Below are 12,586 nucleotides of genomic sequence, written 5' to 3'. Positions count from 1 at the left end.
AGGCTGGAAGGCTGACAAGAAATGGCTTAGAAACTGACATTCAAACAACTGAGAAGAAAAAGGACGGTTTAAACCACATACTAGCACCTATTTTGGAACAAAAGATCGTTAGTCCAGATTCAACATTTCTCCATCTTCAAAAGAGTTCACAAAACAAATCAGGGCCATTCCATTTGAGGAGAAATAGGCTTGAAATACCAAAGCCAAAAGGCCAGAATTCTTACTGTCCGCAAGGTGGCAGAGAACAGAATGAAACCATCCCCTAAAATAGAACACAAATTGCAGCCACAGAGGTTGTTTTAGGATCTGGCAACCACCACTTGCAAGATTTCCATTGGGGAAGCAGAATGGCCACTCTTGATTTGCAGTTTTAAAGCAAAACATTAAATTCTGAGCAGGTTAAGGGACTTCACTCTATTATTTCCTTGAGGTAAAAGACTGTCATGCTTTTAAGAGGGAAAGCATAAGGTATTCCCTGGAAAGGTAGCAAGTGCCAGAACTTTGTTTGGATGTTTGATCTTCAGCTCCAGTGAGCTGCCAGAGCAGAACTGAGAGGCACTTTTAAACATTTAAGGAGATGGAAGTTACTTTGTCCCCTCACCTACACTGCTGAGCAACATGAGCAGTTTCACAGCAGCATCCAGCCAGTCACAAATTAAGCATTACACACCTTCCCTTCTTCTTCCCCTCTACCCATCTCATCTTCTGGTCTGCAGGAGGCTGAGGTTATGCTGATAATTAGCTGCAATCTCATTTTGCTCTAACCCAATCTGTCTGGGTCAGGACCCAACACTGATTACCTACTAACCCAACTTCTCAATCCTAGGCAAGTCTCCGTGTAGCTGGTTTCTACACTTCTCCCCTTCTCTCATCTGTTTGGACTTTGAACTTCTATCTCATATTCTCTTGGACCAAATTAGTGCAAACCAACTAAATACAGCAGTCGGTCTCTTACCATCAAACTGGTACTGAATGATGTTGTTGAAAACTTCCAGCAAGAAGAAAACGAGATGGTGGTTCTGGACAGCAGAGAACAGGAACCAGGTGGTAGAAAAAGCCTCCAGGAGATGCAGTAACTTGTTAGCAGCCACCATGGAGAGAGACTTCAGGTACGGAGACACTGTGAAAGGCAAACAAATGAAAACTGGAGAAAGAACCAAGGTGTATTTATTCACATAAATACACCACTAAAAATGTTGCTCTTACCACCTGCCCACGCTGCACTTCTGGGAAAGCCTCATGGAATAGCTGAGCCTAACAGGGTTCCACAGAAACTTTTCCAAATATAAAAGAAGTGAAACAGAGATATTGCCTAGTAAAAGCAGGCATTTCTGCTTTTAGAGGGTCTTGTGTAGTTTTACACTAGTAACACCATCTCTGGCATGCCCCCTGAAAAGCTTACACAACCGGAGCCACCTGGACACTCGCTAAGCCCAAGGGAAACCACTGCCACCACGAGAAGGTGGCACTCCCTGCTGGAAAGGGATAGCACTGCCAACCACCCTCACCAGGCATTCTGGCAATGCCTTTCTGCCACCCCAGAGGGGCTCCAGGGACTCTGCTGTCCCACCCTCTGCCCCACCTGACAGCCCAGGCAATAACCCTGCAGGGAGGACTGATCTGCAGCTGGCACCTCCAGCACGGACTAGAAAGGATCAGTTTCCAGCAGCAGTCACTGACACCAGTCAGTGTTAGGGGGCACAGGTAGGAGCGCAGGGAGACGGGAGCGAGAGCAGCCAGAGCTGTCCCCTCTGTGGGTTGTGGCTTCACACTGCACACAGTGCTTACCGTTCACAACGATGGTGAGCAGGCAGTCAAAGAGAGGCTGCAGCCGCTGATGCCCACTGGTTATGATCTTGTGAAAGACCTATTGTAAGGAAGGAGTTCTTAAGCAAGGTAGTACCTTACAGAAAGCACCCTCTCAACCAAAACCAGTGCCACCCCCACACTAATCGCTTCCTGACACCATTCCTTCCTAGGCAGGGCCCTGCACGCTCCACAATTACACAGGTGGGGAAGGCTGCTCTCACTGCAGACTTGCGCTCCAGGAGTACAAGCTTTCATTCACAAGGAATTCTTTGGGAATGTGATTAGGGCTCTACAACACTGCAAACAGAAACTGACTGTGAGCTATTCCAAAATGCACAGGCAGCCTGAAACAAAAATAAACCACCAGGAACTAAGAAACATCTTCACCTCCAACATATTTTGACTCTGCACCCTAATGATAGCTGCTTGAAATGCCACAGAACTAATCATTTCACATCTGATTTTAGTGCAAACTTCTAACTCAAACATTTGTCCTATTTTTCTTAACTATTCCCTTAGACATGGAAAGATTCAACTGCCTCACAACCTCACAACTCCTCACAAGTTCAGACATCCCCAATCTTGGCCTTCCCACCTCTAGCTGGCATGCCTGTAGAGAAGACCTGCAGCATAATGAAAATACAGAGATGATCTAAGATTAATGGAATGTAATAGCAAAACACACAGCTTCAAGAACAGTTCTGGTACACACATTTCTTCCTACTCCTTCTAATGGGAATCTCCTTTTGGAGGTTTATCAGAAGCTGCTGAGAGATTCTTCTCTGGCAAACAAGCACTAACACAATAGGAGGGTACCACCTGAGGCTGGTACTGCAAAACACACAGCTGTTTGTAGGCAGTATTGTGGTCCTCAGCACTACAGACTGAAAGATGAATGAAATCTTGCAGCAACCCAAAGCTGTAGGGTCAAGCTTGGTACTGCTGGAGTTCCCATTCTGACAGACGTGCTCCACACAGGTCTGGTTACTTGGGACAGGGCCAGCAATGCAGTCAGATCTTCTGCATTCCCCAGCTGCAATTAAGTCTGGTAGAGACCATGCACCCATCCCACTCATGCCAGTCCCAGAGTCCTTTAGACACCAGTCCAGCACCATCTGGGATCATCTCATGCAGATGGAATTGCATCTCATGCACCCTGCCAGACGCATCACCTCAGGTTAACAGCGTGCAAAGATCCCACCAGTGCCTGGATGCATCCCACACACTTTCTAGCTACTCAGTGGGCTGGCAATCTAGGAAGGACGAGTATATTGAAGGAAGGAGGAGGACAATTATTTGTGGAGGTATGAAACAGGAGTTAGGAGGGACAGAAAAGAACTGCTAGAGCAATACTCACTATGATGAGCAGATCTGCATGTGTCCCTGTGAAGACAGGGATATCCATAGGCACTCGTACAGAATACGGCTTGTTCAGTCGAACCCCAAAGTTACGCTCCCCACTGAGAAGCAGGAGGATAAAAACCCCAATGTGCATCAAGCCCACTCGTGCTGCAGGAAAACAAAAACAAAACAAAAAAAAATCCCACACATCACAGTGAGGCCAGTGGAATCCTAAAGACCGAAGGGCAGTAAGGAAAGAGGAGAAACACTATGGGACTGAAAGAAAAACTGCACGGACCAGATCATCCTGATAAGGGACACCCCACACAGAGCTCCCTCTGTTGCCAGCACCAGTGTCCTTCCCAAGCTATGCGGCCAGTACAATGTTAAAAGTCTTGGAAAGATCATGCTTTTCTTCATTATGTTCTTGATGTAAACCCCTCACTGTAGTAGGAAAGATCTGACTACTTCTTTCCACTACCCAGTGATGGAGTTATGCCCGATTTACACGCAAGGCAAGAGCAGATTGCTCATTTCTCCCTCTTCATGGGATCAAGGACACAGTTTTTGACATAAGGACTCAAAATGAGTTAACATGTGCTATGGATCTCCCTTCCCTGTGTTGTGGTATAGAGCATGTCCTGCTTCTAGTCTGTTACAAACAGTAACACCCAGCTAACTGAACCATTCTACTCCATGCCTGCAGAAGGCTAGGAACACGCACTCAAGATGCTATCACACCTCAGTGGTGGGGAGGAAGCATCTTAAAAACATTCTAGCTCAACTGTCAAGCACACAGATCATCCCAAATATTGAAAATAACCAACTTACACTGGTCTGCTCTGGCATCATTGAGAAAATACAAGATTGGGACAAGGATGTCCAGAACATCACTGCTCTTCAGCACAAAGAAGAGGAATTTCTGGAAGAAAGGGGAGGATTTCAGACAATCACAAGCATATTTGGTTTTCTGCACCATCCGCAGCACTCAAGCCAGGTAGCCTCAAGCTAATTAGTCTCTCAAGAATGTTAGAAAGGCTGGTGTATGCACCAGCTCTTCAACTCCAGTGTTATTTGTAGAGTTATTACAACACCTGCTCCTGCATTTACCTCAAGCACTGACCTTCAGGAGCTGCAGCCTCCCTCACAAGCTCCCCCTGAAGCCAGAACCCCCCCCAACCCACCCAGCAGGGAGTAGTGCTGCTGAGAGTACCACAGAGTCACTGCTAACTACCTGCCCACAGCTCTTCACCAGGGCTCGGTCCAGCCAGAGCCACACCAGGCTCTGGGCAACAGGCAAGGTGTGGCAAAGCTCAACAAGAAGCAGATCCACACCTTGTTAAAGTCACAGAGTTTCCAGAAGAGGACAAGGAGTTCCTGATGGAATTGGATCTTCTTGGCAGAGTTTGGCAGGTAGGTCTGGACCAGCGGGTTTGATAACAAGCGTGCCACTCCTTTCAGGATGAACTGGAAATCCTGACAACAGACCAAGAAAGAGACTGTGGTGGGTCCAGGGCTAATGCAATCAGCATGAAATCAGACAGGAAATAGTTCAGGATAGGAGCACGTTACCTCCTCTCGGTGTATTCTTGAGAGGTAATTCACAAACAGATTGTCTGGTCCGGGAGGCTGTGTTCAAAGACAAGGAGTAAAATGCTTACTGACAACAAGGTTTACTCAGGAAGTCAAAGCGTAAGCAGTGGCTTTGGGGGCTAATGTCTCTCAGCTTTCCTCTCTGAATGATCCACTTTTAAATGCTAGGAGACAGAGCACCTCAGGGAACAGTAAAGTCAGGGGTTTTTTTTCACTTACATGCTCCTGATTCAAGTCAGTGACCAAAACTTAGTGGTTTGGTCATCTACAGGGGTTTTTGGAGCTACAGGAAAGAAGCAGGACTGGGCCAGAGATAGCAGACTGCAAGGAGAGGAGCGGTGCTGCACCCTACAGGTCAACATTCAATGCAAGTTGGTGTAAGAGGACCACAGGGAGTTCAGGAGAGCAGCAAATACAAATCTCAGTGTCACTCACATCTACGTCATCCATGGCCGTGCCAGTGGTCGTCCCATCCACGGTGGGACTTGAACTGGTGGAGCTGTCATAGTCCAAAGTGACAATCAGCACCTGGGCTGCCTCCTCCACCAGGGGCTCACGGTAGTCAGAGAAAAGCAGGTGATTGTAAGGAATCCCGTAACCCACTGGGTCATAGGCACAGACGACATTCAGGAGTGAGGTGAAGAGTGGGAGCGCATGTCTGGGGAGGAGAAAACGGTCTCAGAAGGCAGAAGCAGGAAGCAAAAGGTGCTGCCTTGGGCAGGGACAGGCATCTCTCTCCCCAAGAGTTTGGGGTCATGACAAAACACTAGCATCTTCTCTAACAGTGGCCCATGACTGAGCAGCCCAGAGACAAGAACTGACACTCCAGCTGACCTCCCGGACTACAGCTGAAAGGGAAGGGGAGGAGAAAAAGGCTGTGTGGCCTCCCAGAGAAATCCTGTGCAGCAACGTGAAAAAGGGGACAGGACCTCAAAGCTCTCTAGACTCCGGAAAGACAAAACTGTCTGCCTTCAGCCAGGGCTGTGCTCCCCGAGATGAACAACTGAGGAGCTGAAAGTCCCAGTGAGACAATGACACTAGAGGGCAGCATTCATCTGCCACCAACACCACAAACCACCCGCTGCAGTGCCACGCCACCATCCCCACAAGGAAACAAGGTCTACAGCAGGGAACAGGATCTGCCATTTCCCACAGGACAGGGATCAGTCCTCCACCAAACTCCAGTGAGCACCATTCTCAGTCTCTCCTTTGCTGCTGAGGAACAATTCTCGCTAAGCAGATATGCTAATGTGGCATACATAAGACAGGGACAAAGAAAAAAAAAAAAAAGACAACAGCCCCTAGATGTTAGCAGTAGCAAGTCCTATGGTCCCCCATTACAAACACATTTCATGGAAGAGATTTGAAGGTATTTCTCCCCCCTGGCACCCAGTCCCGCACCCTGCACCCTCACCTGTTCTCCGTAGAGCAGAAGAACTGCACCCAGGGGTTGGTGTTGCTGCTGTCCGAGGAGGGAGGCAGATACATGGCCTCAGAGAAACAGGTCAGCAGCAGCTTAAGCAGCTCTGTCCTGAAAGAAGGGAAGAAGCAGCCAAGGCCTGGAGCCATTCAGGAGCAGGGAGTGGGCACAGGAGGCACAATCACTTACCACAACACCACATAAGTCCCATCTAAAAAGTCCTCCCCACAGACAGCTAAGGCCATTTCATTTCATAAGCAACACTGCTGTCACTGGCACAAAGCTCAGCAGAATTTCTGTCTTGTGAAAAAGAATTACAGTACAGAGCTCCTAGGCATTTTCAAAGCAGCAATGTTTTGCCAGTTCCTGTTGCAGACACTCCAACTCCCGTATCATACTACAAAAAGCTATTCAAAAAGACAGCTGGTTTTTTGGTTTTTTTTTTCCCTGTGTTGCCAGTCCTGTTAGCTCAGAAAGGAGCAAGGAGAAAGCCCCTTGGGAATCACATACAGCTGAGGAAACAAGGAGAGCCCATCTCCCTCAGATCTCCCTCTCCTGACCCCAGTTTCTTTCCATTCTGCCTTTGCAGACCCTCTTACCTATTCAAGTCATGGAGGTAGTTAGGCTGTGGAGAATGAGCAAAGCCCACTCCTGCCTCCCAGATGTACTCACAGCTGTCAATGGAATGGATATCTTCTGCTGTGTCCTGTGGGAGAAACAAGTGGTTGGGCCACAGAAGGCAGGAGCCAGAGTTCGACAGCATTAGTGGTATCCAAAGCAGTTCAGCCCCTCTCTCCAGCAGTATCAAAGAAACCAGCAGAGAAGCATCCAAACACCTGGACTGTACGTACCAGCCCCACCCAGGGAGCACCCCTGACAGAGGACCTCTTATCTTCAACAGGTACTAAGCACCATGCAGAATGAGGCCCTTCCTCTAGCATGCTAAGGTGCAATGCTAGCCACCTCCACTGGGAAGGGTCACCCAATGCCAAAAGATCCAAAATACATTCTGTTCTCATTAATGGATGCATCACCATCTCCTCTCCTTTCCTCCACATCTCAGGAAATGCAGCCCAGGTCAGGGCTTTTCCTTTGCAGATCAAGAGCACCACACAGGGGTTCAGTCCTGCTCAACACCTCAACCCAGTCTCAGAGCGCATCATGTCGAGTTTACCCACATAATGGTGACTCGTAATGGCTGCACCCCAAAGGCAGGAGAAGCAGCAAATTAACCCTCATCTATAATAAAAGTGGATATGGCTGTGACTTGCTTTTCAGAGGGTAAAGCAAGAAGGTGACTGCAAATATGTTATTTCTCCTAGTGAGAACCCTCTCAGTCCCTTGACAGCTGCTGGCATGACTCCCAAACTCTTGCTTTGCAACCTGAGGAGATGAGCCACAGCAGTTTGCCCTTCTTTGTCATGGTCAAAGCATCTTTGCTGAAACAAGTAGCCATTGAAAACCACCTGTCAACCCTCCAGGAATGACCAGGAGCAAAGGTCCATATGAATATGTTTGCATCAAGCACACTTGGCACACATTGGCTGTCTCTTTTCTGGGGTTTAATGAAGCAAATTCTACCACCTGCCTTTTTTCCTCTCTGCACTTGGGGAAAGCAGATCAGAGGACTGTTTCTAATTGCTCTGGGTTCCCATTGCATGATGTCCCTGCCTTCCCCCCTCCCACAAAGGCACTGATCTCAGGACAGTAAGGCTTGAAAGCAACCAAGATGCACTTACCACCCCAACCATGGCTCCCACAAAACCAGCATGCTGACAGCAGCTCCTGCTGGCACAGAGGCAACTGCAGCTTCCTCCATAGTCCAGGCTTTTCCTGCCTTGCCACTCACTTCCTACAGACAGGCCAGAGCTCACCTGCTGTCAGGTTTCTCACCAAGCTCCTCAGAACAACTCTTGCTGAGATTGGAGTGCCCAAGACCTCCCTCCACAATCAGATCTTGAACATCTCCTGCCAGGCACAGGCTTCATGGAAAGAAATGCAATTACATCCACAAACCTGCTTCTACCGTGTGTGACTAAGCAGGAACACTAGGAGGAGACAGCATGTTACTTACTAGCCATCATTATAGCAGTTGCCCAGGCTTAAAAAAGCAGGTGCTGATGTCTTCAAAGAGTTCAGCCTTTGCAAGTTCGTGATAAAACACAGATATGCAGACACTGTGCTGACAGAGGGATCCCCAATTTCTAGCCATAATTCCAGGGCTGACCAATAGGAAGGCAACAGCAAAAGAGTATGGGTCACTCCTGGGACTCCTTTGCCCATTCCCTCCCAGCTCTTCCTCTTCCTCTTTACTCAATTCTGCTTCAGCAATTATCCACCACTATCTTATCTCTGGGGCCATATGCTGTTCTGCCACGAGCATAAGGTGGTTGTACCAATCTCTGCTCTTAACCTGCAGTCAGACCCAAGAGCACAGGTCAGACCAGATCCAGCAAGGGAAGACAGCTAGGCAAAGACTGCAGAGGCTGCAGGCAGCAGACAGGCAGCTAACAGCATTCACAATCCCATCATCTAATTCAACTTGCCCAGAGCCTTGAAAAGCCAGAAAGAAATCACAGGTGTGGTGGCGTGGGGCTCTCCCAGGAAAAAATGTTGTCACCCCCACTTGTGCAATCCATCCTAAGTGACAGCACAAGATAAGTCCATCTGTTTCAGCCACACTCCCACTTACTCTCAGCACATACCCATGTGGTTCTGATCCAGCTTCACCCCTTCATCCCCAGGTGGCAGATTTTAACCCTGTTTCTACTACCCAGAAACATCAATCAAGCAATTTAGTGCTCAAGTTTATCAGGGAATTTTGCAGCCTTCAAATACACAGTGCCATTAGCATGTTCATTTTTAATTTACTTCATAGCTATAGCAAAAAGGAGGGCTGCCCACTTTTGTTTATAGACTGGATCTACAAGAAACACCAGAGAGTCACTGGTGGGGGGAGAGAGAGGGAGGGAGGGAGATGCACCAGAATCTGTCCTTAGCACGCCTGGTAGGACATCCCTGCTTCAGGGAACTCATCTGAAGTAAAGACAGTCACCATAAGGATAAGAACACATTTGTCTTTGCTGCAATGATACAAAGAAGGAGAGGAGGTGGAAAGATGCAACAAAGATCATCTACTCATTCACATCACAGCACCTGCGATCAGGCAAACAGCTGCTTCCTGCCCCAGACTGCACCTAATTGCCAGTGAAAGGAACCAGCTGCTAAAGGTCTCTGCTCTGATGGCAACAACAGAAAAACAGTTGTTTGCCAGCACAACCACCTTTTCCTGAGGGGCGAGCTGTAGTGTGGGGGTAAGTGCCAGCCACTCCAGCTGAGACTCACACAGCTGTCTCAGAACATCTGTTTTAGAAGGCACAAACACCACACAGTGAACCCAAAATGTTGATCAGTATTAGTCACTGTGGGTTCAAGTTCAGCGACTCCATACTTTCCCGCCTGCAGGTTTGCAGGAAGCTGCTGGGGTTTTCCAGGATACTCGTCACCATGCAGCTAACCTACCTCCATGCAGATAATCTCATGATTCAACTTACCACTGTGCTCCTCCGATGGCTCTGCACGGTGAAATCAGGACAGAAGAGCAGATCTGCGACAGCAAGGAGCAACGACTCAGCCAGTGGCCGGGCATTTTCATCATCTTCATCTCCCTAAAAGCAATAAATGTGGAAGAGTATTGTCAGCCCAGGGTTAGCAAAGAGCACACAGTAACACTAGTATAACACAGCAAGAGAAGATACACGCCCCAAGAACACATAGAAGGCAAGAAGTTACAAAGGAACAAGAGGGAGAAACACACAGAACCCAGCCAGTATGGGAAAGGAATTCCTCCCTGGAAGGTGATGACTAAATACGAACAAGTTCTTTAATGACACCAAACTGAGTGGACAAAGGCCTAGAGATGTTGGGGAAACAAGAGTAGCACTGGACCTTGCCACATGGAGATGCTTGACTTATCGAAGACAAAAGGAAAGGGAACCATTTACAGAGAAGAGGGTTTTACAGTCATGAAGGAGGGTGATTTGGATGGTGCACAGAGACAGCAATAGGGAGAAGCCAGCCAGCAGCAATAAGGTGTAAAACCTCTCAAAGTCCTGCATGGGCTGCCCAGAACTGGAGGTGACAGAACCAGGAAAGGATGCGTGCATCACGCAAGGGGCCACCTCAGCCTGCCATGGCAGAGCAAGCATGACAGCAGAGGGGATTTTGCGATCTCCAGCGTTCAAAGCAATCACTCGAATCATGCATGGCTACTCCTCTGCAGCCGTTGCCATGGGAAACCTTGCCAGATCCTGCCTGTCAAAGAGCATCCTGGATGGGAGGCCTTCCCCACCACACACTGGTGCTGGAGGGAAAGGCAGGGAACAGGAATGGCAAGAGCTTATCTATCTCAGCCAGGCCTCTGTCAGCCTGTGCACGACACACACCTCTTAAATCACAGCAAGCAGCTAACAGAGATAATAGCCTGTGTGGCTCTGACGTCTGTCTCAGCGACAGCAGAAAGACTACCATCAAACAGGTCCCGGATTTAAGGAGAGGCCCAGAGAGGATGGATGGTGCCAGCACAGCAAACTTGCTTTACTTGGGTTCACAGTCAGAGATGAAATGAAAAGCGTTAGTATCCAAGGAGATTTATTTTCCAAGAATGATCTTTGCTAACATCACCTCAGTTGCCAGAAAAAGTCCCTGCAGGCTCTGGGTACCACCACATCCAAAATGGGTGACACACAACAAACCAACAGATCTGTACACAATACAGACCCCCTTACAGGAGAGAGGCACCCATCCCCCAGGAGCTCTGCCATCCATCACTGCATCATGAAGCAGGTGAAGGATAATGGCGAAGATATTTACTAATGGTCCAGGCATACCATCATCTTCCCCTTTAGTTCCCAGGGAGAAATCAGACTTCAGACAGCAAAGCTGCCCCTAGATTAGGCATGACCCCAGCTTCCCTAACGTCTCAGGGCTTTATTTGTTATCCCCTGCCAGGCAGCTCAGCCAGCCTGACAACTGCTTCTGCACATGGTCAAATGATGGAGCACACTGAACCACAACAGCTCCACTGGCATTCAGGAGGCTCAATGCAGTGGGAGGGCTCCCAAACACAGCACACACGCACTGGGCTCCATCACCTTGGGGTGACCCACCACTCTAAAGCTGAGAAACTCTCTCCTCCAACTAATGAACAAGGCGGAAAAACAGTTGTAACAGCAGCCTGGCCGGATCAGAGTACCAGGCACCCCATGTTCCTTCCCAAAACAAGCTCCTCCATTGTTAAGCCTCTCCAGCACTCCCAGACCCCTGCAGGGATGAAAGGGCGGACAACCACCACCCTCCCAATCACACAGATCACATAAGATAGCAGGGCTAGCAAAGACTTCCCTTTCCACCACCCAGAACTTCCCCTTGAAGTGGCCTCAGGCAAAACAGATTAGAGGTAACAGGCAGAGACAATGCAAGGTGCAAGGTTTGTACTGTACCAACCACTGCGGATCCTTTATTAACTTTCCCCCAAAACACTGCAGTACACTTAACATTCAGGGGAAACCACACTCTTCAGTACAGCCACGCTGACCTGCAGATTCAGAAACTCATAGGAGGGTGCTCTCTATGCACAGAGCAGGCAGCTGCTGAGGGAGCAAGCAGGCAAATTCCTGGCCTAACTCAACTGTGTTTTCAACACTATTTCTCCTATTTGCAGGAGATCCTAAAGCATTTTCAGCCTGTTCCTCTGAGACACACAGAAAAGCACTACTGTGCCTGCTCTCCAGAGATGTAGGGAGGTTCAGAGACTCCCCTGAGGTTATACATGTCACTGACAGAGCCAGAAACAGCACCTAATTCTTTAACCACTCTTGCTCAGTTGTGGGCTTCACCTATCAGGCTAGGCCCCTGGTTAAAACTGTATCACTCAGCTCATAAGCAGCATATTGAGTCACGATGCTGAGAGCTTCTCTGGCACTATTTGCTTTAAATGTGACATCGTAAAATCGGTGGAAACGACACCCTATTTCAGTTTGACTGGACTCTTAAATCAAGTTTAGTTAATGGAATAAGGACATTTCAGTTTAAGAAAGTCATACAGCCTTTAGTACTGCTCTCATGTTCACTTCGATTCACACCTCCAGTTATACTGGAGAAGCCTTGCCTCACATACCAGTGCTCTCCTACAGCTACACATCCAAGTGAAATATTCAGATGTTGCAGCAACCTGTGCTAAACAAAGGAGCTGAGGGTGAGAGGAAGAGTAGCAAGAATCAAAGGAAGAGAAAGAACTTAGAAGGTGCCACCTAATTTCTGACCAAATAGAAATAACTGGAATAAAGCTGCCCCCAAAAGTATATAGGGTCTCCTTGCTGCAGCCTCCCCTTCACCCTACAGGAAGAATAAGTGCCAAGAGAC

The 12,586-nt window shown here is 48.3% G+C and overlaps 1 protein-coding gene across 1 annotated transcript in view; it reads right to left on the bottom strand.

Annotated features, from left to right (window-relative positions):
• Nucleotides 1–12,586, bottom strand: part of HID1 (HID1 domain containing) — a 29,464-nt gene that overhangs the window by 5,703 nt on the left and 11,175 nt on the right. The window contains exons 4-14 of the mRNA XM_075720025.1: nucleotides 10,755–10,757; nucleotides 9,718–9,831; nucleotides 6,763–6,869; nucleotides 6,158–6,274; nucleotides 5,179–5,401; nucleotides 4,723–4,779; nucleotides 4,486–4,626; nucleotides 3,982–4,072; nucleotides 3,167–3,318; nucleotides 1,789–1,867; nucleotides 956–1,120 (exon numbers count right to left, since the gene is read on the bottom strand). Of these exons, the coding sequence (XP_075576140.1) occupies nucleotides 956–1,120; nucleotides 1,789–1,867; nucleotides 3,167–3,318; nucleotides 3,982–4,072; nucleotides 4,486–4,626; nucleotides 4,723–4,779; nucleotides 5,179–5,401; nucleotides 6,158–6,274; nucleotides 6,763–6,869; nucleotides 9,718–9,831; nucleotides 10,755–10,757 (1,249 nt within the window). The remainder of the gene's footprint in view (nucleotides 1–955; nucleotides 1,121–1,788; nucleotides 1,868–3,166; nucleotides 3,319–3,981; nucleotides 4,073–4,485; nucleotides 4,627–4,722; nucleotides 4,780–5,178; nucleotides 5,402–6,157; nucleotides 6,275–6,762; nucleotides 6,870–9,717; nucleotides 9,832–10,754; nucleotides 10,758–12,586) is intronic.

The sequence above is a fragment of the Pelecanus crispus genome, chromosome 12, assembly GCF_030463565.1.
Source record: "Pelecanus crispus isolate bPelCri1 chromosome 12, bPelCri1.pri, whole genome shotgun sequence".
In the NCBI taxonomy this organism is placed as follows: Eukaryota; Metazoa; Chordata; class Aves; order Pelecaniformes; family Pelecanidae; genus Pelecanus; species Pelecanus crispus.
The sequence above is the reverse complement of the archived record's forward strand: the minus strand, read 5'-3'. Positions and strand labels throughout refer to the sequence as shown.